Genomic DNA, 27,479 nt, shown 5'->3' with positions numbered 1-27,479 from the left:
ACCGATGTTCGGAACTAACCAGGGCCTTGCCCTCTGTATTGGACCGAAGTTCGGAAACTGCATCAGACCGAAGTCTGGAAACTGACTGAACACAACATAACATAATCATATCTACTAACACAACACATAAACTACATACTGCATCGGACCAAAGTCCGGAACACATAACACAAAGACATTCTTGAATCACAAAGACATCAAGCACACTGAAGTACTGCATCGGACCGAAGTCCGGAACTACTGCTAACTAAACGGGCCGACATTGTGGCCGTAGACCCGTTACTACTGGAAGGAAAACTCACCTCGTAACGCTGGCTGCTGTGATGCTAAATCTGGGGCTGGTTGATTGCTGCTCCGGAACTCCCTGGCTACAACCCCATAAATACTAAATCAAATACTGATAACTATTCTCAGGGTAACATGACTATACTACCCCTGGTCAAGTCAACTTCTTGGTCAAAGTCAACTTTCAAGTAAAAGTCAACTTTCAGTTGTCTGGACTCGCCGAGTTGGGCCGCCAACTCGTCGAGTCCCTATCATCCATTCTAATCCTCTACCCGCTTCTACTCGTCGAGTTTGGCAAAGACTCAACGAGTTCTTCTTCGATGCTAACATCGAGTCTAACTTCATCCGACTCGTCGAGTTGTATGAACAACTCGTCGAGTTCTCTTTTATCATATGAACACATCCAGTCTGTGACTCGCCGAGTCGTATGAACAACTCATCGAGTCTGTTCTTGAGCATGAACCGACTCGCTGAGTCCTAAGAGCAACTCGTCGAGTCTCATGCATGCTAATATTATACAGTCGATTCTAGTCGATTTTAGAGCTTCCAAATCATAGATCTGAGCTTCTAGGACTGGTTTAACACGTAAAGTTTCCAACTTTATGTGCATGCACAAGAGAATGAGGCTAAAATACCACAATCATCCAATACTAAGCACTTAGGGTTTGGAACAAGGCTATGTTTGCACAAAGGTGGCTATATTGAGCTCTTGGAGTTCAATAATGTCCAGATCTAATGTTTCCATCCAAAGGAGAGTTCAAATTCGAGTTTGACTCAAACCAACATTCCAAGAGAAGCATAAACAAACATAGAAGAGGGTTTAAAGGAATAATAAGCAAGGTGTTAACTTTATTACCAAAGTTTGCAGCAAATGGAGACCAGAATTTGAACCTCCTTTCCCTTCTCTTGATCTTCTTTGCTTCCTTTTCTTCCAAAGCTTCCAAGCTAGCAAAAACACACTCAAGCTCAACAATGTGGGCTATGGTTTACAGGGGAATGCTCTAAAGGTGCTGGAGGCTGGGGTGGGAGGCTATAATGTCGTTTAAATAGGGGACAAACCCTGGGATTTAGGGTTTCATCCAAACAAGCGGACTCGTTGAGTCCGAAATATGGACTCGTCGAGTCGCTAACTAAAAATGCGTGCAAGTCTCGACTCTATTCGACGAGTCGGGCTTCTGACTCGCCGAGTACCTCTTAAGAAAGGAAAAATACTATATTTAAATCACATACCAGAAATGGGGCATTACATGCCTTTGCTTCCAAATGTAACACAAATGATACTTCTTCAAATTGGCATGTTGAATTTAGCGCTTCTGCACATATGACACCATCAGCTGCCAATCCTACCTCCCTTTCTCCATATACTAAGCATGTCGCTATTCGAAATGGTAATATTCTCAACATCTCTGATATTGGCAACACATCTCTTACCAAATACATCAACTTAGCATATTTTTATGTTGTCCCGAAATTAACCAAGAAACTTCTTTATATAAGTAAACTAACCCTTGATTCTCCAGTTGCTGTGTTATTTTCTAATCATAAATTTGCCGTTCAGAAACAACTAAGCAAGGAGGTACTAGCAAGGTGCAAGGTTGACAGTGGACTCTATATGCTTGAGCATGGTGATAAAGCTTTGGTTGCTCAACTAAATTCCACTATACTACATGCATCATATGAGCTCTGGCATAACCGTTTAGGACATGTGTCCTTTTCTACTATTTCTTTATTACATAAATTTGGTCATTTTTTGTTACTTCTATTTTGCCTAAACCTGGTATTTGCTATTCATATGAAGTTTCTAAGAGTCATAAACTATTATTTCCTAGTAATGAAAAATGCTCTTTTCATGTTTTGGATATGATACATTGTGATTTGTGGGGACACACACCCATTTTATCTACTGATGGTTATGCTTATTATGTCATCTTTGTTAAATATTTCCCACGGTTCACCTGGTTTTATCCCTTTAAACGCAAATTTGACTTTTTCATAGTTCTACAAAAATTTTTGGTTTTTGTTCAAACATAGTTTTCATGCAAGGTCAAAGTTTTTCAAAAGTGATGGTGGCAGAGAGTTTCTCAATGACCATGTTAAAACCATTTTTTGTTGAAAATGGTACTCATCACAGCATTTCCTATCCTTACATGCCTCAACAGAATGGGCATATTGAGCGTAAACATTGTCATATCACCAAAATAGGCTTAGCTATGCTCTTCAAATGTCCCAAATTCATTTTGGGTTGAATACTTTATCTCTATGGTGTACATTATAAATCGGTTAGTCACAATAGCGTTACAAGATAAATCGCTATTTGAGCTACTGTTCCATAGTCAACCAAACTTTCATGTTTTGCACCTTTGGCTGCTCAGTTTTTTCCTTATTTAAGGAATTATTCAGATCATAAGCTAGCTCGTTGAAGTGTTCCATGCATATTTATCAGTTATATCACACAATACAAGGGTTACCAATGCCTCAACATGTCCACCTCCGAGATTTACACCACTGGCCATGCCAAGTTTAATGAGACTATTTTTCCATTTACCGGGGACACCTCACCACTCAAAAATACCAGTCTTCTCTTCTCTAATTTTGAAGAATCTTGTGCAACACTGCTGACCCAATCAAAGTCCAGCGTTACATCTTCTCCTACCGATCAAGTGCTGACTTCCTTCTCGACTCCTTGCCTCTTCTGCTCGGATGGATTACAAGCTTTTATGCATGAACCCACTCGTTTGCATGAACCATCTACTTCTGTATATGAGTTGGCTACTCTAGCAACTGATGCTTCAACATTACCACCTCTTACTATTACTACCACCTCGAATCATCTGATGATAACCTACGACAAAGCTGACATCTACAAGTCGTGTCACTTCCATGATTTCATTTCCCTCCACTCTAGTGCAGTTCACATGAATCTTCTTACCATAAAGATCCAAAGAGTTTCAAGACTGCAACAAAACACTCCAAGTGGCTCAATGTTATGCACGTTTAAATCCAAACTCTTCATAACAATATCACTTGGAGTCTAGTTACAAGACAAGTTTCTTCTAATATTTTTGGCTCCAAATGGGTTTTTCGCACTAAGTATTGATCTGACGGCTCCATAGATCGGTACAATGCACACCTCGTTGCACAAGGCTTTACTCAAATTCCAGGTCTTGATTATTCTCACACCTTCAGTCATGTAGTGAAAGCTTTTACCGTATGTCTTTTACTATCTATTTTTGTTCACAAAAAATGGATGCTACATCAACTTGATGTAAGCAATGCATTTTTGAATGGACACCTAAGTTAGAACGTCTTTATGGAGCAACCACCGAGCTTCATCGATTCTTGTTTCCAACTCACATATGCTGTTTAAAAAGGCACTATATGGTTTAAAACAGACCCTATGTTCTTGGTTTCAATGGCTAATCTCTTTCCTAATTCAAATCGGTTTTACATGTAGTCGAGTCAATCCTTCCTTATTTATGTATAAACTGTTGGATTAATGTCTAAATCCATAACTATAATTGGTAAGACTTGACCCGACCCGACATGGTCCATTTAGGTTGCATGGCATCGGGACAATTGGATTGACAAGATGAGGAAAAAGGATACTAGTGATTTGTATTAATATATTATAAATTCTAATACATTAATATATAATCATATTATTTAATTAGTATTGATCAATAATTAATTAAGTGATCAAAAGGAACTAATTAAATTTGGACTGTTAGATATATGTGTGTGATGGACCAAGTTCATTTAGGTTGGGCCAAGCTTTCATGGATAGTCCATGGAGTGTTTAACTCATGGATCATATGAAATGAAAGGTCATGGGTATTAGGGTTTAACCCTAATCTACACACTATATAAATATGTCCTTCGTTGGTGAAATGGGCACTAGTGTGTGTACACAAAAGGGCAAGGCCGATTTCACTAGAGAGAACCAAAGTATCCTTATTCTCAAGGTTATTCCAAGTGTTCATGGTGTTGTTTGAACCATTTGAGGTGTCACACTTGGGGCACTAGGCACTCAAGCTTCATGAAGGCAAGTTACATCAAAAAGGTATGTATTCTATCTATTTTATTACCCAAGTATCAAAGATTGTATGCTAGATAGGGTAATACCTTGGAATATTCATATTTGCATGTATAATAGAGGAAACATAGATCCAAGGTATTTAGGGTTGTATGTACACTTAGGAGTGTAAGAATGCTCAAAACCCAACAGTGGTATCAAAGCCTAGGCTTGTTTTATTGTTATACTTGCAAATTTGGCTGAAAAATCGAATTTTGTTGCTGTCTGACAGCAGACTCGCTGAGTCCATAAAGGGACTCGATGAGTCCAAGGCAAAATGCATCAAACTCGCCGAGTTGGAACCCCAGACAACATATATTCGACTATTTTGACTGGAATTGGACTAGGAACATTCCCATAAGTTTTTTTTGACCTTATAAACTTGTTTTTGATATGGTAATGTTCATGCTAATCCAATTTCAAAGATAATTGTCAATAGATTCATGTTTTGTATTAGTTTAAAAGTTATGCTAATTACATGAAAAAGTTTGATATGAATTATCTTTGTTCTTATGAGTTGCTTAGATTAATAGGAAAAGTTAATTGATTATGTGTTTTCAATCCATTTTAATCTAGGAGTTGATTGTAAAATGTGTTTGTATAACTTGTCCTCAAGTTACATGAAAGGTCACATTTAAGTATCTTAAAACTCATAAAAGTTGGCAAAGGTTACAAAATGAAGAGTCTTGTCCTCATTAAATGGTTTTATGACTCCATAACTTGTCCTTAAGTTATGGGGGTTCAAGAGTCTCTTCATTAAATAATAAAAATGTGTAGCCTTTATTAGTTCCATAAGTTACAAAAGAAGAAGAGTTACATTCTTTAATCGTTTAAAGTCTTCCATAACTTGTCCTCAAGTTATGAAACTTGAAGAGTTTTTAATTAAAACTACTTTAAACTCATAAGTTATGGAATTAATTAGTTTTGAATATTTTCAAAACTTTCCCTCAAGTTTTGGAATTTGTAAAGTTTTCTCATGAATACTTTAGTTCCAAGTTAAGCCCTTAGAATTTTAAAAGTTAAAATTCAACCCTTATACTTTATAATATTATAAGTTTATAATATTTATATATATGTATAAGAGCAAGTCGTCGTACCATTAGTAGGCCTCTTTCACGAAGCCGGTCTATAGGGGGGTATAAGGTTACTACCTATAAAATGGCAGTTTAATGGGTGTCCATTCTCACCCACCGCTTCCTTGACTGGCCGAGGGTCATTAGCCAAACAGGTAGGACAAGGACTAGAATTCTCCCATCATTAAAAGTATTAATGATAAATATAAAGTAACTAATTTTTTTTTATAATTCCCAATCTTAGTTACTTTAGGAAAATGTGAATAAAGGTGATAATCCATGAAATTACACTTTGCACTTTGTTTAAGTTAGTTAGTGGAGCGTGTGTGGTTACCCGACACACTAACTCGTATTTAACATGGTAGGAAAAGGGTAACTTAATATTTATCATAGTATCGATGGAGTGTGTGTGGTTAACCGGCACATCGATTGAGGGGTAAATATTAAGGGTACCAAGTATCTTTTCATGGTTATTCACACCTTGTTTTGTGATCCTGGACATCCCAGTCAGAAAACCTGAAGGGCACACTTGAGATTGAAACATGCGATTGAACAGTTCAATGAATCTCAAAAGATCTAGGAGTTTCAAATCCATGTAAAACCTAATTAAATTATTTCGTTTTCATAGTAGAAATTGGTGAATCGTCGTTGGCCTACCTTCAAATACTCTATAGCTTGGATTACAGCATCCCTCTTCCAAGTTATAAAATATTGTGTTGGGTCCTAACCTTAATATTTCATATTGGGTGTTATATTAAGGACTTTAAATCAACTATCATGAATATCTCCCAAAATATGTCTAGTTCAAACGTCTATGATCTTCCCAAATCTCTTGGAACTTCACTTCCTCCACCTCCTCCAATTATCCTCCCTTACCCACAAGTTCAAGGTCGTTCAAGTTCTAATGGCAAGCAAGGTCTATGTGCGCTCACATCTTGGAGATGAAGTCACATATTGACAAGCTAGGAGAGTTGGGTGTCAAAGTCTTAAGAAAGTTGGATGTTCAATCACTTTCTAAGTCACATAGTGGGTTACCTTTGAGACTACTATGAAATAGTTTATGACATGACCCTTAATGATCTTATCTATTTGCTTGGTACTGCTGAATCAACAATGATTTGGAGCTTTGGTAGAGCGAATTTGATTAGTAGATCAACTTTCCAAACCTTCAATGGACATTGACAATGGTTGCATTGGATACCCAGTAAAAGCTTTCTCTTCCCTATGTAAAGGGATTGGCCATAGTCAACTCGGTTGACCAAATGGTAAAGAGAAAGGCTAAGTCTGAGATTTTCCCATGTGCCATTCCCAAAGGGTCCATATGGTTCTATTGCCAAAAGGAAAGGGCATTGGTCGCGAAGCTGCCAAATTTACCTGAAAGATCATAAGGCTGGTAAAGTCAATAAGTTTGACTCTACTTCAGTTAAACTCCACTATCTAACTCGGGTAAGTTTCTATTCTAATATTCTTATTACATGATATGACTGGGTCACATGTTGATGTTTTAAGAATAAAAGGAAAAGTGAAGGAAACTTAAAGAAAGAGTATGTTGAATCTGACCGCGAAGATGGATTTTTATTGCTTGATTGAAGATCGGATTCTTGAGCTACTCTTAGGAGTTATAATAGATTGCTAGGAAACATGTAAAAACATAGTTTTCATTTAAAGTTGCATTGTAAGGAAAAGTTTTTTTCTGCATTTTATAAATAAATAAAAGTTTGTTTTACATTATTTTATATCTCCTTGCAATGGCATTTATGAAAAACTTGATGTTTGTATGTTTCTAGCAATAATGGAAATATGAATTTGATTCTTTCGTTTGTGGTAGTGTCTAAGTTTACCAAATAAGGAAAGCCTCTCATCACCCAAGTTTTTAGTTGGATAGAAACTTGGAATCATACAAGTTGTACAGTATGATGAATGATAAATTTCAGCTTTGGAAAATTAAGACTAGTTCCTTGTTCACATGTATATGTGAGTCAAGTGAAGGACTAAAGGATCGAGTACACATTCTTGTGCACTGCTCAAGTCTACCACAAAATATCTATAAGACTATTCGTCATGATTTACTAAAGTTTAGTAAATATGGTTACACTTACAAGTTTAAGTGTAATTCTGATACATTGGAAAATTTTTCGATGTATGGCAGAACGAATGAGAAGAATCAAATTAGGCCGAAGGATAAAAGTTTCTTGAATCTAAAAAGATGGGAGAGTACTTTAGTATCATGTTATATGATCATCTTAATGTTTAAGAGACCTTATCACAATTCATCCTCTAAGTGCATTTTGATAGCTAAGAAGAGGAGCTATGAATTGTTGAAGTGGTCAAATCAAGAAGATGATTCATACTTCATTCGAAAAACAAGTCTTAGAGTCATACTCCAAGACTGTAAGTTGAGTGACATATCTTAAAGAAAGGTTTTAAACACTTTTCAAATGTAAGAGTAAAAGTTTCCTACTCTTGTACATTTGAAATTGGTAAGTTGTGATGTTTTGGATAAAACAAAGACCAACTTAGGCCAATTGTGTGAAGTGTTTGTCTTGACAAAGAATCTGCACTAACTCTTGAATATTTGGCAAGATAGCTTTATATGTCAAAAGGACAGTGGGAGTCTTAAAGATCTTGAAAAGAATTTCAAGATCTAATCAAGAATAAAAACCTATAGTTTAACGCTAGCTCACGATGTGAGGTTTGTAACATATCGTGCTGACATATTTCTATTTATGTGCCCATTCCAGGTAATGTTGAATTTGCATATGAGTTCTTAGCGTTCTCAATTGGTTGCATAACAATTTGGAAGCAATGGCAGGCCCTCGAGCTGCCAGGTGGCAAGAAATTCAGATTAAGTTCAGTCCATATGAGTTTGGATTTGTCGTTAACCGTGTCTTGTGATTATGGTTTTGACAAATTAACATGGATAAGAACACATACACCATAAAATATAAGTTTCATAAGGTTTCTCTCTGATTCATGAAAATGATGGTGAGGAAACACTTTCACTAAGTAGATTTTAACTAGATAGCAATTGTGATATTTGCATCCTCAAAGTCGTTAGTGGAGCATGTGTGGTTAACCGGTACACTAACATGCACTTATGAGAAATGGAAAATGTCTAAACAATTGAGACTATGATTACGGCATCCCTTTTCATAGTTCTAAAATTGTTTAGACACACCTATGAGCTATCTAAGATAACATGCATGATTTTGATAAAGTCTTATCAAGGCAATCTCGTATCAGAAAATATGAACTTTGGTAAGAAAGTCAGTAAAGTATTGGCTTCTAGAAGTCCAACTGATTTCTAAGTACATGTCAAAGCTAGTGGGATCATAAGTGTTCTGCTAATGATCATCTTGTTAGTGGGAGCATGATAATTATTATTAGTATTGCAAGATAGCAATGTTAATTATAGAAAAACAAAAGGTTTCAATTGGGAAAAAGTTGTTTTGCTATAATTAAGGGAGAGGAAATCATACTTCATCTCAAATCTATAAGCTTAGATTGTGCGATTTTAATCAAATTTAGTCAAGTATATATATGAATGTTATTTTGGAATGGCTCAACATAAGGAAATTCTATATATGAGTCTATTATTTGCGTTCTAAAATTCGATTATGATTACGACATCCCTTTTCATAGTCTGAATTATGAGAACTTGGAAAATAGAAATATTGTAGCAAAAGGACTGGTCTAGTATCATGTCTTTATGTGAGACATTATGAATCGTGTCCCATATGTTTCAGATATAGGATCGATTGCATGTGCTATAATATTCATCATTTCTAAATTTTCCAAATGCCTGGGGCATTAAGAAGGGAAAATGTCTAGAATTAGATATGACTAAAAGGATTAAGCAATTGTCGAGGACAATCTAAGGTTTACCAAATATTGGTTGCTCAGGGACAGTTGGAAGTATAGTGTTAATTTTTGGAAGGACCATATTGACATATTCCGAAAAGAGGCAACTCTTGTTCAGAAGTGATAGTCAAAATGGGAATATGGGAAAGTGGAAGTCGTTCAATAAATCTGTGTAAGATTAGGAAACTTAATGCAAGAAGGATGTTTCCAAGGAGTTGATCTCCATTGGAATACTCTGTAACGTCTGTTGACAAGTCTTTGTGACTTTGTGCATAATCATTACAAGAGGATCAATGCATATAAGTTTAGAATCTAACATATTTAGGTAAATGGCAGGTGTTTGGAATTCTTACATTTGCAGTAAGGATTTGGGATTGTGAAAAGAGAATCATTGAAATTGTGTTCAATCAATCTAGTTCACAAAGCAAAGATCATAGACAAACATAGAGTGCATAATTGGTGTATGGCAAATATATTGTTTAAAAAAATTAACATAGTTTACATGCTTGGAGCATGGGACAACTAGTGTTTTTAATTCAAGTATATAGTTGATAGTTTGAAACAGTATACAATGAATAATGTGTAATCAATACGGTGATAAATAAAGGTGTTTTATTTATATTCATAAGGTTTGGGACCATATTGGATTCGATTATTCTTGTGTTTCACTTTGCATGTTTTGACTTCCAGAATAACTAGGTCGTTTTTCCTGAATGACTAAGTTATTCAAACCATCCACAATCGGTCATATGTTGGAAGTAGATATGAATCAAGACTGTCATGGGTTGGCTTGTAGAGGTCTAAGATGTTGGACAAAGTGGTGGTACAACACTCATGAGTGCTCATAAGGTCTGAGTATTGGATTCAACCCGCGCTCATTGGAATCACTTCATGGATTTTATCACGAGTGATCGTGAGACGATAATATCTTATATTCTTCAAACCTAGAGATATGAGTTGTTACTATGAGTTGGTTATACATTGAGCGCACGAAAACGCATTGGTAACTCGATGTTATAAAACGTGCCTTTGTGTATGATTCAACAAGTAGTAGAACAAGCCATATGAGTCGAAGTTTATCCATTCCTTTTACCTTCGGGATAAAAGCGATATATGTGGGGCCCTCGATGATTTAATGATGACACATGTGAGTGCTTGGCCAGGCCAAGACTAATGTGATTTGTTCAATTAGTCAGTCATCATGAATCGGAAATCGGGAAACAACAAATGGATAGAGAGAATGATTTATAATCCATGTCTCAGTTCATATGATATCTAGAATGGAGGAATATATGATCCCTTATCTAATGGACAAGTCATTGACAAAGGTCAGAGTTCATCGGCAAGGTCAGAGTTCGACAGAAGCTTTTGAGAGCTATGATTGCTAGTCGGGTTATGAAGTCATACTTGCAATAATATTTTTAGACTTATCCAAGTGGGATACTATTGGATTAATGTCTAAGTCCATAACTATAATTGGTAAGACTTGACCCGACCTGGCATGGTCCATTTGGGGTGCTTGGCATCGGGACAATTGGATTGACAAGATGAGGAAAAAGGATACTGTTGATTTATATTAATATATTATAAGTTCTAATATATTAATATATAATCATATTATTTAATTAATATTGATCAAGAATTAATTTGTAATTACTTAAGTGATATAAAGGTACTAATTAAATATGGACTCATAGATATATGTGTGTGATGGACCAAGTTCATTTAGGTTGGACTAAGATTTCTTGGATAGTCCATGGAGTGTTTAACACATGGATCATATGAAATGAAAGGTCATGGGTATTAGGGTTTAAACCTAATCTCCACACTATATAAATATGTCCTTGGTTGGTGAAATTGGCACTAGTGTGTGTACAAAAAAGGTCAAGGCCGATTTCACTAGAGAGAACCAAAGTATCCTTATTCTTAAGGTTATCCCAAGTATTCGTGGTGTTGTGTGAACCATTTGAGGTGTCACACTTGGGGCACTAGGCACTCAAGCTTCATGAAGACAAGTTACATCAAAAAGGTATGTATTCTATCTATTTTATTACCTAAGTATCAAAGATTGTATGCTAGATAGGGTAATACCTTGGAATATTCATATTTTCATGTATAATAGAGAAAATATTGATCCTAGGTATTTAGGGTTGTATGTACACTTAGGAGTGTTAGAATGCTCAAAACCCAACATAAACATGGCACGTGTCTCTTATATCTCCTTGTTTACGTTGATGATATAATTTTAACCTATAACAACAATGACTTTATTGCCCAGTTTGTTAAGTGCTTACATCAAGAATTTGATATCAAGGACTTGGGGAAATTTAGTTACTTTTTGGGTCTTGAAGTGCTCTATACTTCTGAGCCGTCTACTGGATGGGGAATCGGTCCATGCACCCCTCAATACTTCGTTTTGGTGGATGATGGGTGGGTATGGGTGGTGGTGGTGATAGGTGGTGGAGGTGGGTGGTAGTGGCGAGTGGTGATCATAGTGGCAGGTGGTGGTTGTGGCGGGTGGGTAGTGGTGTTGGCAAGTGATGGTGGGTGGTGGGTATTGATGGGTGGTGGTGGAGGGTGGTGGTGATGGGTTGTAAGTAGTGGTGGGTGGTGTTGGATGGATGATGATGATGGGTGGTGGAAGTGGGTGGTAGTGCTTGGGTGATGATGGTGGTTGGTGGTGATGATGGTGACGGGTGATGGTTAGTGGGTGATTGGTGGTGGTGGTGGTGGTTGTGGTAGGTGGTGGCGGGTGGTGGTGAATGGTGGGTGGAGGTTGGTGATGGTGGGTGGTGGTGGTAGGTGGTGGAGGTGGGTGGTGGTGGTAGGTGGTGGTGGTTGGGTGGTGGTGATGGTGGTGGCAGGTGGTAATGGTGGTGGGGGTGGGTGGTGGTTGTGGTGGGTGGGTTGTGGGTGTTGGTGGTGGCGGGTGGTGGTAGTGGAGGGTGTTGAACACATGGATCATATGAAATGAAAGGTCATGGGTATTAGGGTTTAACCCTAATCTCCATACTATATAAATATGTCCTTGGTTGGTGAAATTGGCACTAGTGTGTGTACAAAAAAGGGCAAGGCCGATTTCACTAGAGAGAACCAAAGTATCCTTATTCTTTAGGTTATCCCAAGTGTTCGTGGTGTTGTGTGAACCATTTGAGGTGTCACACTTGGGGCACTAGGAACTCAAGCTTCATGAAGACAAGTTACATAAAAAAGGTATGTATTCTATCTATTTTATTACCTAAGAATCAAAGATTGTATACTAGATAGGGTAATACCTTGGAATATTCATATTTGCATGTATAATAGAGAAAATATAGATCCTAGGTATTTAGGGTTGTATGTACACTTAGGAGTGTTAGAATGCTCAAAACCCAACATAAACATGGCACATGTCTCTTATATCTCCTTGTTTACGTTGATGATATAATTTTAACCTATAACAACAATGACTTTATTGCCCAGTTTGTTAAGTGCTTACATCAAGAATTTGATATCAAGGACTTGGGGAAATTTAGTTACTTTTTGGGTCTTGAAGTGCTCTATACTTCTGAGCCGTCTACCGGATGGGAAATCGGTCCATACACCCCTCAATACTTCGTTTTGGTGGATGATGGGTGGGTATGGGTGGTGATGGTGATAGGTGGTGGAGGTGGGTGGTAGTGGCGAGTGGTGATGGTAGTGGCAGGTGGTGGTTGTGGCGGGTGGGTAGTGGTGTTGGCAAGTGATGGTAGGTGGTGGGTAGTGATGGGTGGTGGTGGAGGGTGGTGGTGATGGGTTGTAAGTAGTGGTGGGTGGTGTTGGATGGATGATGATGATGGGTGGTGGAAGTGGGTGGTAGTGCTTGGGTGATGATGGTGGTTGGTGGTGATGATGGTGACGGGTGATGGTTAGTGGGTGTTTGGTGGTGGTGGTGGTGGTTGTGGTAGGTGGTGGCGAGTGGTGGTGAATGGTGGGTGGAGGTTGGTGGTGGTGGGTGGTGGAGGTGGGTGGTGGTGGTGGTAGGTGGTGGTGGTTGGGTGGTGGTGATGGTGGTGGCTGGTGGTAATGGTGGTGGGGGTGGGTGGTGGTTGTGGTGGGTGGGTTGTGGGTGTTGTTGGTGGCGGGTGGTGGTAGTGGAGGGTGGTAGGTGGTGATGGGTGGTGAGTGGTAGTTGGTGGTGGTGGTGGCGGGTGGTGTTGGTTGGGTGGTGAGTGGTGAGTGGTGTTAGTTAGTAGGTTTTTTAATTGTTTGTAACTATTTTTTGATTTATATGAATATTAATTTATAATTTTAATTAAAAAAATTGTGTGGTTCAAAATTGTTTTCAAATGTTCTCGCGATAAGAAATGTTCTTGATTGAACGCTCCCTCTCTCTCTCTCTCTATATATATATATATATATATATATATATATATATATATATATACCATCTTATAAAGAGTATATAAATGTGGGCCCCATCAAAATTAAGACTAAGTCTTAAAAAACAAGGAGAGTGGATGTTGGCCATTGGATCTAATTTACATGATTTGGATCTAATTTGAATGGTCTAAGATGGTGATCCTTGAGAATAAGAATCAGCCAATCAAAATAATAGGATTACATGTTTAACTTTTACAAAAAGCAGACTCTTCATTATATAAACTCTAGCACCAGCATTATACCCTCACATTCTCTCTCCCCCTCTCTCTCTCTCTCTCTCTCTGTCTCTCTCTCTCAAACGTAGCCCCTATTCTCTTTCTTTATTTCTTTGTTTTTTTGAACATTTTTTTTTGTTCAGCCTCATTATCTTTCTATACACCACCAGGTAGCACTTTCTTCACATTCATCTTTTCCTGTCAAAATAAAAAGTAGCATAATGTTAGCCATTTTCATTGAACATCAATACCTTTCTATAAATCTATTATTTGGTTATTGTACATGTTTTAAGCATTCAAAAGGTTCATTCTTCACTTTATTTAAAACTAAACCAGTAATACTTATTTTTGACTGGTAGGAATTTGATATCATAATGTTAACCATTTTCATTGAACATCATTACAGCAAACCTATCAAGTTTTCTTATGGGGTTGAATTTTGATGGTGACATATTAAAAAAAGAGGTTTGCATGAATCTCTCATCCTGATTAAGATAACTACTTGGTGTTTGGTGTCATGGAAGGTAGCTTTGGTGTATTTGTGTCTCATGTTAAAAAGGATTCACTTTCATCTGTTGACAAACAAGAATAGTTCCCAGTTAAAGCTTAATAACCATACATATAATGTACTTGTGATTTGAGATTTGTAGGTAACATTAGCTTCCTATTTCTTTCCCAATTTATTATTTATGATTTTAATTATTCTCAATCTTCAAATATATAAGAAAACAATGAGTTTTTTCCAAGGTTCAGATCTAAAATGTGAGAAATTGAATTGAGAAATTGAAATGAGTTTAATCCTTGGTACTATTATATTATTTCCTTTAACAATTCTGATCCATAAACAAACTCACTTCAGTTTCTCAATCAATTTTGAAGACAAATATAAATTTTAATACAAAGTTTCAAGGTTCAAAACCACATATGTTCTTTAAAAAGCCTATAATCACCATTACACATCGCATCTGGAATACATATGGGCACAACCTTAATAATTAAAATCCAGTCGAGCCAAAATCCAGATCCAGAAAATAAAATTAACTTTAAAATATTCAAAATTAAATTGTTGAGAGTTTTAAGTAATGAGGATTTCGTTTGTTTTCACCTTACAACCGAGACCAGAGCCAACAATTGTTGCTTTCGTTTTCGCCTTACAACCAAGGCCAACACTATTGATCTTCGTTTTCCAGCATCAACCCACAAAAGAAAAGGAAATAAGAAGAAATAACTAATATTTGAAATGGGACAGCAAAGAAAATTCCGATAAGCCTTACATCTACTGCTTTCGTTTTCGTTCCATTTCGTTTTCGTTCCAACAAACCAACAACCACCACCTTATATCAACCCCTCTCGAACATCACTGATAACGATCACCTTTGCCTACTGCTGCCATCGAGAATCTGAGACCAGAACCACCTGCTGGGTTGCCATTTTTTTGAAGAACATCATCACCACCCCACTGCTGCAATCGAGCTCCTCCGTCTTCGACAACCCGACTTCACCAGTAAAACCCAAGAACCTCGAAGATCCTGCAGCTTCTTCTTCGTTTTTCACATCCAAACTGGAAACCAAACTTCACGACACCATCGGACCAAGAAAGATAGATTAAAAAAAAACAATATTTGATTTATTTCAAACTCTTGATTAAAAGGAAGAACAAGAAAAAAGATTTCTTGATTTCTTTTGTTTGTGTCGACTTGAACAAGGAGAAAGAACAAGAAAGAAAGAAATTATTTGTGTTCCTTTGGTTATCGATGGAAGAAAAGAAACAATAAGGATATTTCTTCTCTTTTGTCGGCTGGACAAACAAAATATTAGGGCAACAACAAGGATTTGGGCTTAACCTAATCAATTTGGGCTAACTTCAAAAGTTTATTTGGAACCCGATCATAATCAACAAAGCAGTTTATAAATTATTTAATTTTATGTGTTTAAAGTTTAATTCCATGTTACTATTATTTGAAATTATAAACGTATTATGTTTTGGTTATATAAGGTAAAATAAATGTAATAAAAGAAAAGTAAAAAGATAATGGTATGTTTAAATAAAATCTAGGCTGTGAAATCTTAATTGGAAATGAAGAAAAAATATGGCGTGTATATTTTTGCTTGAAAATATGAAAAGTACTCGAGTCTACAATTTATTTGTAACCCTCTTTTTCCTTCATTTAGCGTATATTCTCTGTTATTGTTATTAATTTATATTATAAAAAACTAATGAATAAAAAAGTTGAATGTACACAAAAAAGAAAGAATAAGTCTGTTAAAAATAATGAATATATTGTGTTTTAAGTTGAAGTCTTTAACTCATATTAAATGGAATTGTGAGATGTGAGTTTGTACTACAAAAGCAATATAGATTAATGAGATGTTATTTTTGAATTAAAGAACAATCTATATCTAGGTTTTATTAAAATTGTTCATAAACAATTTAATTTTATCTTTAACCAAAACAACAAAATATATTTATTTTTAACACAAAAAAGCAACATTATATGTAACCAAAATCATCAATATCCTTATCTATTTAACCTAAAAACAATATATTACATGATTTATAAATAAAAATAATATACGAAACATATGTATTCACCGATTTAGTACAATATGCCGAAACAAACAAATCGTTGAAATTAAGCAAACCAAAACGAAACTATTTGACGATCGTCAAAACGAAATGAATTTTGTCTGAAAACTAATCATCGTCACCGCTGAAAACGAAAGGAAACTAAATGTCGATCAAACCTATTCATGGATCCTGCATTGAAGACCGCTGCATATACTTTTACATTTAATCTAATCGTAAAATAAAAACTAGAGCAATAGATTACACCGAATTTGAAACTATTTCGACGAAACTATTCGCCGAAAAGAACTATCTGGCACGAAAGTAAACTAATCGCCGCATGAAAACTATCTGCCATAACGAATTATCTCGCGCCGCCGCATCGCGCGGGTACACTACTAGTATATATATATATATATATATATATATATATATATATATATATATATATATATATATAAGTTCATGCAAAAACATAAATATTTTGCGAAAATGCGAAAACAAATTTTATTTTATAAAAATCAAACACATGAACAATAAAAATTAAATTTATTAGCATTAAATTAAAGATAATAAGTTTACATTGGATAACATTATGGTAATATAGATTTAAAGACAGATTTAACAACTGTTTTTCTTTTCACGTCCTTAACCATTTTTAAATTCAAGTTTTCATAATAAAAATGTCAAAAATCATGCTTTGCTAATATGAAATAATTTTTCATGTATCATCAATTATCATATTGTAATTCAAAGTTTGGATGAATTTTTGTCCAAAATATTAGGTTGAGGTGACACAATCTTATAGTTTTCCTTGTTTTCGCATTTTTGTAAATTATTTGCATTTTCGTGGGAGCCCTCCCATATATATATATATATATATATATATATATATATATATATATATATATATATATATATATATATATATATATATATATATATATATATATATATATATATATATATATATATATAGGGTTATGTTCATGTGAGACGGATTAATTTTGTGAGACCATTAGACGCAATCCTAGTCACTCATTTAGTAGATAAAAAAAATTAAAATGCAAAAAAATTGAAAATTTTTGAAAAAAAAAATTTAAAGTATTATTTTCGGAATTTATAGTTTCCAAAAAAAAAATATAAAAAATACCAAAAAAACATTTTTACATATTCTAGTAAAATATTAGAATATTCTAAACATCTGACAAATCTAATAAAATATTCTAACATTCTAAAAATTACATTAAAATATTTACAGTGTAATATTCTATTAGAATATTTCACGTATTTAAAAAAAAGGGTAATTTTTTTTTTAGGTAATTAAAGTTCTGAAAATAATAATTAAATATTTTTTTTGGATTTTTCCTTTGTTTCATAAAATTAATATGATCTTAAATTAACCTGAACATATATATATATATATATATATATATATATATATATATATATATATATGTATATATATATATATATATATATGGCTTAGGAATTATGTGGCTCTCATGTAATAAGCTTATATATAGAATCCTCCAAACAATATAGTTTTGATCAATTTATATCCAAACTAATCATGATATCTCTTTTACTATTCTTCCTTAATCATGTGACTTACTAAATCGATCAAATTTATGTTCTTTTTTCTTCATTGTGTCTAAGAACTTAATGCATTAAAAGTCGTGAACATTTAATCGGCCCTACAAAATTCTAATTGAAAACTAATAGAATAAAAGATAAAAGAAGAACATGTTATAACTCAATCAAGTTTTTCAAAAAATCATTGGATATAGTTTTTTCAACTGAAAGACAAAACACTTTAGTTATATTCGTTAAAAAATTTTGGTTTTTGTTTTCTCTATAAACTTCAATAATTATTTGTAATAAAAATATATATAATTGATCTTTTTAATTTTATAATTGAACTTAATTCAATGGTATTCTATTAAAACAAAAGTATGAGAAAATAAAATTGGATTTGTTTTGTTTAAAAGAACGTCGTTTAAAATGTTTTATACCTAACCTTAGGTATATAACGGCCACATATGCACTTTCAAATTTCACACGTTATAACGTGTTGTGGTGGTAACTAAGGATAACAAAATGGGGTTCAACCGGAAGGGGACGGTGCTCCCCCGTGGAAGTGTCATTAAAGTTTGTCCACGTCACCAAAATGGCAGTCGTCGTTGCCTACGCCAAGTCGTCTAATTATATACTATAAACAAAATAATATATAAATTAAAAATAATATGAAGTAAAAACAATATAGTGATCTCATGCGTGATACGGATGAATGGTAGAAGTTTAAATTAAGAATTGTGACAAAAGGTATAAAATTGGACAAAACCAATGGATGATTTGTGTAATTACTCTAAAGATAAAAAAAAAAATATTAAATTTAGAAAGGGCCCTACCAGGTTCGAACTGGTGACCTCTTGATCTGCAGTCAAATGCTCTACCACTGAGCCAAGGACCCTTTTGTTTCTACGGTTACTAATTAAGTAATTATTTTTGTCATTTAGTGGTGTAAACCTTGTTAATGTTTATATGCTTTGGTAAGTATTACTATAACACCCTCTACATATTTATAACAGTAAAAGAATAAAGAAAAACTACAAAAATTACATACCAAATATCCGAATATTATTTAAAGATATATTCATTTAGTAGTTCTATATTTAAAGTACCTGTCTAAAAACACCATTTAGATTTTGCATTCAACACTACATATATTAAACATACTACAACACCAACAATCTTCTCGACCACTCCATTTGATAAAAGATAAGTTCATTCGTTCAATTTATGTTTGTATGTTGTTCTTCAGAAGGGGTTCAAATTTCCGTGTGAATTAGTCCAATCATGATCTTCGTTTTCAAAGAATTCCATCAAGCTTTCGTCTCCTAAATATAGCGGTGACATGCTGCCAAATCGAATCAAATCATCTTCCTCTGTAAAATTCGAGTATGATGAACTCGGTGAGATCCCAAACGACTGCCATGGAGCCGTTGGAATCTCACTTTGTTGGAAATACCCAAAACGCCCTCCTACTCCTCCTTCGCATACTTCCTACATTGTCATCAACATCACAAAAACAAAAAAAAATAAAAACAATAAAAACATGAGTTATTCTTCCAGCAACCCTGAATAAATAAATTAGGTATATAGTGGCCCACTAATTGACTGTCATAGTGCCTACAAGGGAGCTCGATACACATTGGAACTAAAACTTAGATACGATTGTTGAGCGTCAAACCCTAGCTTGTTTCTGCAAAGATATCACCCTAGAACCACCTAATTTCATCAAATTTATAGTTATTTCTTTTTTTGGAAAGATACCTTTGAAGATTCAAGAATCAAGTCGGGTGAGACCTGAAAGCTAGGAGGATCATTATGGTCAATCGAATAAGTTGGTTCATTTGTCTGAAAAGAAGTGAGAGGGCTTGAAATATTGCTCTCACTGCTTCCACCTCCCTTAGTTTCCGGTTCACTATTAACATAACTTGTTCTTTGCTTGTTCTTTTTCATCACACGACACAACACGAAAGGTTCCTGAAAATTATTAACATGGTGAATACTTGTAAAATTTCGGTAGTAATCAATAATTTAGGCCCCATTTCTTACGCATGACAGGTTGTACTCTGATTGCATGTCAATGCGACAAAGATAGCATTTTTTTGTAACACCCTGACCTAATAATAATAATAGTAAAGTCCAATCCAGTAGTCAGGTCATGTCATGTCATGTTGTGTCAGGTGTAACAAACGGGGCCTTAAAGTGGTGTATTGTTGTAATATTTACTTGAAAACTTGGTGTCCCTTGAGAAACATCATCACATAAACGATACTCATGCATGACCCAACATGTTCGATTTCCGGTTGGGGCTCGTCCGTTATAGAAGACGAGGCTCTTGCGGTACCCCAAAAGAGATGATTGGCAAAGGACTTTTCGGTCTTTTCCTGTGGCTTTCCAGTAACCAGCATTTGTAGCTCGATTTGTGCGAGATCCATTTGGGTATTTTCGATCACGGGGACAAAAGAAGAACCACTCCATATCGTCATTTGGAAGGAATGATTTCTCTATAATTCACCAAATTCAATAATTAGTTTATATAATCAAGATTCGCCATGGATCGAACTTGTGCAATTAGATAATTACAACATTGTACTTGAATAGCATCCTACTTTCATTACTTTAAAAGTTTTGCACAATAATAGCATCCTACTTTCATTACATTGTATTTATATGACATTGCTATAATACATAGATTCTTTATATTATGAGTTGCAATAGAAGGAAATGAAAGAAGAATGCTATTATAAATACATCAATTAAAGCAAGTTGCTATTTCTTTCCAGTAACATTAGTTTAAATGCCCAAATGATGTTATCATAAGATCTAGCCAGCAAAAAGTAAATCATGCTTATGGAAAATTTTAAAAAAAGGAATCTGCTTTTTCACTGAGGCAAAAAAACAAACAGTTTGAATGCATCAAATTTGTGAAACAAATGGAGCTTACCTGGCAATTCCCATGGTTCAAACTTGTAGAAATTGATTACGGGAATAACTTCAAGTTCGATTTCAAGCCCTTGAACCTTTCGTTTCAAGTAATACCCAATCAGTTCTTCTTCTGTGGGGTGAAAACGGAACCCTGGTGGCAATGAAGCCCCTCCCATTTATTCCTAAACTTGTCGACGCGCTTTAAAAAATATTGCAGCTAGAACTAGTAAACAGACAGAAACAGTAGAACTAAGTACCCAAACTGCACCTGTTGAAAATCTGGAAGATCCAAAAATAAAAACTTTTATCCACACAGAATTTCTTTTCAAGAATTGCAAACAACTTCCAAAGATTGCATCTGTTGATCAACACTCTCATTTTCCTTAGAAACTGGAGTGCTTTCTTGATCTTTTAAGCCTACTCACAGCCTCTTTTCTTCGAAATCACCAAAAAATCTTGATTTTGATATAAAATGATCAAGTTGTAGGTAATACCCAAGCGATTAAACTGCTTAAAATTCAAGAGCGATTATATTTTGAAAATACCCAGAACGTAAACTAATTCAAAAACTTGTAAAATAGATTATTTGGGTTTAAGAGTCTTCTTTAAAGACGATGGTATGATCTATGATGAAGGGTCGATGGTTCTACTACAGTTCTAGTGTGGGAGGTTTTATAGGCGTCAGGAGGGTCAAAAATGTCCACTAGCCTGTAAACTGGAACAAGGTTACACTCTAAGGTGAAGAAAAAGAAAAAAAAAAAAAAAAAGGAAAAACTTAATTATGAAGTGGGATAGTGACAAAAATTGACTATTTCTTGTATAATATAATTTTTAATCAACTTTGCGATTAAGATTGAAGTTATAATTATGAAATATATATATATATATATATATATATATATATATATATATATATATATATATATATATATATATATATATATATATATATATATATAATTATAAGAATAATTCCATAATTTTTTTTTCTAATTTTCTTTTTTGTTATGGGGAGTAATTTTTTATTTTTTTGGAAATTCATAACACATCATTTGTGAATTTGATGATTAATTTATGTTATTAATGAAACATAATCAATTGGTTATAACAAAATGATCTTTTCTTTGTGAATACGCCGTCTAAAATTGTATTGTATTTTAACATATATATTTTTACATTATAATAATATTAAAACAATGTGTATATAATAGAAAAATAAAAGAAACCGAAAGTTGAGTTCATACCAAAACCGTTTATTCCCGCCAAAAGCGAAACACGGCAACCGTTGAGCATAAAATCACTTTTTGTTTCCTTTATTTGTTTTACAGCCAAATAATAATGATGGTGCATCGAGAATAAGATTCCAAAAGAAATATCGATGTAAAACATACTTCTATTTTTGTTAGATGAATGTAACAATGGCACTATAGTCGCTTATGAACTTATTATGTTTTATCACAGTTATGTTAAAACCACTATTTTCATAGTTTTTGTACAGTTCTATATCTAAAATATCTTAACTTGGGTTTATGACAAATATGTGTATAGAATATCTTTTTGGGATAATGACTTGAAAGGGTAACAAACCAGCTGTAACCGGTCATAAGGGTAAAATGTGAACAGTTTCAATAGTTTAGTGGCAAATAGATAACGAAAAAAAGTTTAGTGACTAAATGTGAACAAAATCGAAAGTTCGTTTCCCTCTAAAAAGTTCAATGACTAAATGTGAACAAACTTCCTATTGTATTATATTTTAGCAAATTATTTATTTTTGTTTAATTGTAGCAACATTTGTTGATGAAGAAATCTATGAAATAAAAAATCAAAATGTAATATCCGGATTTCCAAGTATCATAATTTAAGTATTTTTCTTTTGAATTAAGAAGAGAGTCTTGACGAGTTGACGCCTCAACTCGTCAAGTAAGGTCGCGACTGATGACTCAGATTAATGAATGGACTCGACGAGTTTGCGCTGTTGGCAGAAACCCTAAATCTTTGGGCCCGAGCCATATTTAAAGGCACTTATGGCCTTCAATTGCGACTACCTTTCCCATAAGTGAGAACCCTAGCGAGCTTGAGTGTGTAGAGTGAGAGGAAGAGCTATCTTGAGCTTTTTGGTGTGATTTTGCAAGAAAGGAGAAGAGTTCCAGCAAAAGGGGCCAAGGAAGGTTATTGTTCTGAGTTATTCAAGCAAGGAGCTTCATTCTGAGGTACAAAAATGAACCCCTTTCCTTCCCTATTGTGTAGATTCCATTTTGGGGTTAGGGCTTGAATCACTTCAAACCCCTCTTGCAAGTTTGTGTTATAGATCTGGACCCTTCTAGGTCCAGAGAGCCGAGAATATGAAGCTTTAGTAGAGTAAACCTTGGGGTTTGAAGTTAGGAAGCATTTATGGGATTTTTATGGTATATATAGTTACTTTCATCTTACACATAGATATGAAGTATTTTATATAAATTACGTGCTATGTGTGCATATTATTTGAATACTTGTTGTCTATGCTGGATGAACGATTTTATACATGTTTTAAAAGATTTAAATGGTATATTTATTTTATATCTACAAATATGTTGCGGATGAAACATGAGTAGATGAAATAGTTGGTGTGTGATGAAATAAAATGATGAGAGATAGGTGATGATAATTAGGTAATAGATGATGATGAATAGGTGATGTAGGATGAAAGGAGATACCATAACCTTAACCGACAATGTGGCGATGTAGTCATCTACCAGAGTATAGATGGCGACCACGGACTATTCTAGACAACCCATGGAAACACCAGCAGGCTCATAACCTGTAGGTGATGAATTACGAGTTCAGACGATGTTGTAACTACGTATTCATGCGATGATACTCTAACCCCTTACTATGAATTACGAGTTCAGACGATGTTGTAACTACGTATTCATGGGATGTCACAAATTCTGCATGCCAAACCAATGGTCATAATTCACATTAGTGAGAATGGTTCATTTTTTTGTAAAACCAAAATCAGATTGGAAATTTTGATTTTTTATTTTGGAAGTCAAACCATTGGTTTTTTATTTCGGTTTCAGTTTTTTGTTTTTTTTAAATATATTTTCATGGTTTTGTTTTTTTTTATTTCATAGATTTCTTCATCAACAAATGTTGCTACAATTTAACAAAAATAAATAATTTGCTAAAACATAATACAAGAGGAAGTTTGTTCACATTTAGTCATTGAAATTTTTAGAGGGTTCAGACGATGTTGTAACTACGTATTCATGGGATGTCACAAATTCTGCATGCCAAACCAATGGTCATAATTCATATTAGTGAGAATGGTTCATTTTTTTGTAAAACCAAAATCAGATTGGAAATTTTGATTTTTTATTTTGGAAGTCAAACCATTGGTTTTTTATTTCGGTTTCGGTTTTTTGTTTTTTTTTTAAATATATTTTCATGGTTTTGTTTTTTTTTTTTTTTATTTCATAGATTTCTTCATCAACAAATGTTGCTACAATTTAACAAAAATAAATAATTTGCTAAAACATAATACAAGAGGAAGTTTGTTCACATTTAGTCATTGAACTTTTTAGAGGGAAACGAACTTTCGATTTTGTTCATATTTAGTCACTAAACTTTTTTTCGTTATCTATTTGCCACTAAACTATTGAAACTGTTCACATTTTACCCTTATGACCGGCAACAACCGGTCATAAGGGTAAAATGTGAGCAATTTCAATAGTTCAATGGCAAATAGATAACGAAAAAAAGTTTAGTGACTAAATGTGAAAAAAGTCGAAAGTTCGTTACCCTTTCAAGTCATTATCCCTATCTTTTTTTCATTGATAGGTTTTTGGTTCTAGGTTTTTTTCAGGCAAATTTAATAAAATGATGTTTATATAAAATTTCAATTTTCACATTGTATTTTTTTCAATTAAGTCAATAAGTTAAAATTTATTGTAAATTTAATCACTTGACCGGATTGCTTAGGTGTTTCATTTTTCTCACTTGCTGACAAAGCAAAAAGCTCATGTGGCAAGTGGTTTATCATCAAATAATTGAGTAAGCAAAAAGCTGAATTGGCAAGTGGTTGATCAAAGTTGACAAATATTTTGGTTAAATTGAACCCTTATTTAGATGTGTATTCATTTTTCCTTATTTCTTATTCTTTTCATCTCTCATAGAATCAAAAAATTGTGTGATGGATTTGGAAGGTTGTCCTAGTGGTTCATTGTCACATAGTGGTGTAAGCAAAACAAAGAATGTTTCCTTTAGGAGATGTTATTATGGACAATCTTTCCTTGTCTTGTTCACACCTTTATGATATGATGAACAACTTCATTGAACTTGGGAAGCCATTGCATAAAATCGTGATTATCATGAAACAAGAAAATAAGAAGAAATAAGAGAAAGTGAGTACAGATCAACATAAGTTTTCAGTTTATCCCAAATGTTTGCCAACTAGGATCATAGGTGAAATAACGTCGGTTTTTTGTCTATTCAGCAAATGAGAAACATAAAACACCTTAAGCAAACTAGTAGATGGGTTAAATTTGCAACAAAATTGTAAACTTAATAAGTAATTTGAGAAAAAGAAAAACACAATGTTAAAAAGCGAAATCTTATGTAAACTTAGTGTTTCTATACAATTTATATGTTTTTTTTTATTTGTATTTTTTATATTTGTATCTAATTTTGGAATTAAATTTGTTGGATGTAGGTTTGTTTATGATTTTTATAATCTTAGACATGTTTCAAATTCATGATGATCTTAACTATTTTGTTGGACCTGATTTTTTATTATCTTTTTGACACGATTTATGATTATACTTTGTTCTTTAGACTTGATTTGTGGTTTATGGATCTTGTTGGTGGGTTGTGTAGGTATTGCATAGGTTTGTGAATATGTTAAATCGATGTTTTATTTTTTAATAATACGTCTTTTATAATATTTTATAAGGTTGTACTGAGTGTATGCGGGAAAAATCAGTGGAAGCGAGAATCGCACCCAAGAACACCACATTTTCGGTGTGGTTTAGGCCAGGTGGTTTAGGGAGGATATCTCTCTCTCTCTCTCTCTCTCTCTCTCTCTCTCTCTCTTTCTCTCTCTGTGTGTGTGTGTGTGATTGGCGGGTTTCTTTATTTAATTTTTTTATAATTTACATTCATAAGAAATAAAAAAATAAAACTTTTTTCCTTTTTTGAATGTTAACGGCTAGAACATGTAGTGTGTGTGTGTATATATATATATATATATATATATATATATATATATATATATATATATATAATTGTTTTTAATTTACCGCTTTATAAATGTGTCTGTGCATCATATTACATAATATGATTCTAAAAGATAAAGGAAGAGCGATATGTCGTTATGAAGAAAACGAAGTTTTGCCAAATTTTGAAGGAGTAGTGATTGGTATGTAAGAGTATATGATAGATAGAAGAGAAGTACATGATCACGATATTAATCACTCCCATTACGCGGATTTGATAGAGCACATTTACAGGGCTCACATACAGCCCAAGGCTGATTATTAGCATAATGATTTGTTTGTCGAATCAGATAATGATTCAGATATGTTCGTCGAGGACTCGGGCGACGATTCGGATAACGATGATGATGATTTAAGTTGTATCGTCCCAAAATTTGCAATAAATATGAAGTTTTTAAAACTACATTAGTTGTGTCAACCCAAACAATTTAGACCAGGCAAGGTCTATATTGTAACCCTATTACAATGAGAACCTTGAAGACCATTAGGGTATAAGTGCATGTATATGGAAGGATGCACTTTGGAAGTAAAATACAAGTTAATCTCTTGAAAGTAAACAAGTTTATCAAGGCAAAACTAGACGAATGGATTTGATTAAGAATCACTAGATATGGATATAAGAACTTGTGTTATGTTGCAACCTTGAATGCTTGAATTGTAAGGCTATCATTTTGAGCTTTCTAAAAACATATCCACATATATAAGATATCATCCAAAATGAGAATACACTGAAGAATATCATCTAAGACCATGAACACTCCACTAAGAAGCTTCATGGTCGTAAACACCCTTAAGAAGGCAAGCTTTGGCCGTAAACTCTTCTCCTTGAACAATGGTTGGTCGTAAACTACATGTAGTAGACCACTTAGGCCGTGAACACCCTTAGTGGCCTACCTTTGGCCGTGAACATCATCCTAGGAAGAATCTAGAGCGTAAACTCCTTTGGTGGACCACCTAGTGGGCGTGAACTCAATCCTAGAAAGCACTATGACCGTGAACATTCCAAGGATGGAAGATTTGGCCGTAAACTCCATGGTGGGACACCAATTGGTCTTGAACCCTAGTGAAAACTCATTTAGACCGTGAACTCCTTTCCAAATTCAAGGTGTTTACGGATTGGGAGTTGTAATTGACTATTTCCAATACAAACTCAATAACCTATGCATTGCCTACCAGTAAACCAAGCACATATCAAATCTATTTCCCTATTCCCATACAAGAAGAGTAAACCCCTATATATATATATATATATATATA

At 34.2% G+C, this 27,479-nt stretch overlaps 1 protein-coding gene, 1 long non-coding RNA gene and 1 other non-coding gene across 3 annotated transcripts; all 3 read right to left on the bottom strand.

Annotated features, from left to right (window-relative positions):
* Nucleotides 1-13,779: 13,779 nt before the first annotated feature.
* On the bottom strand, nt 13,780-15,662 carry LOC111893625 (uncharacterized). Its single transcript, XR_002850924.3, has 2 exons — nt 15,013-15,662; nt 13,780-14,105 (listed from the first exon to the last, which is right to left on the bottom strand). It is a non-coding gene; the product is annotated as an uncharacterized LOC111893625 (long non-coding RNA).
* A 3,212-nt stretch (nt 15,663-18,874) lies between these two features.
* On the bottom strand, nt 18,875-18,946 carry TRNAC-GCA (transfer RNA cysteine (anticodon GCA)). The gene has a single exon. It is a non-coding gene; the product is annotated as a tRNA-Cys (tRNA).
* A 145-nt stretch (nt 18,947-19,091) lies between these two features.
* LOC111893621 (NAC domain-containing protein 71) lies at nt 19,092-21,705 on the bottom strand. The gene is made up of 4 exons (XM_023889683.3): nt 20,990-21,705; nt 20,272-20,549; nt 19,810-20,022; nt 19,092-19,539 (listed from the first exon to the last, which is right to left on the bottom strand). Exons 1-4 carry the CDS (start codon nt 21,144-21,146, stop codon nt 19,294-19,296), a joined length of 894 nt encoding a protein of 297 aa, XP_023745451.1. The 5' UTR covers nt 21,147-21,705; the 3' UTR covers nt 19,092-19,293.
* Between the last annotated feature and the right edge of the window lie 5,774 nt (nt 21,706-27,479).

Source organism: Lactuca sativa, chromosome 6 (assembly GCF_002870075.4).
Source record: "Lactuca sativa cultivar Salinas chromosome 6, Lsat_Salinas_v11, whole genome shotgun sequence".
NCBI classification, from domain to species: Eukaryota; Viridiplantae; Streptophyta; class Magnoliopsida; order Asterales; family Asteraceae; genus Lactuca; species Lactuca sativa.
Note: the sequence above shows the minus strand (reverse complement) of the source record. Positions and strands in the feature narration are given on the sequence as shown.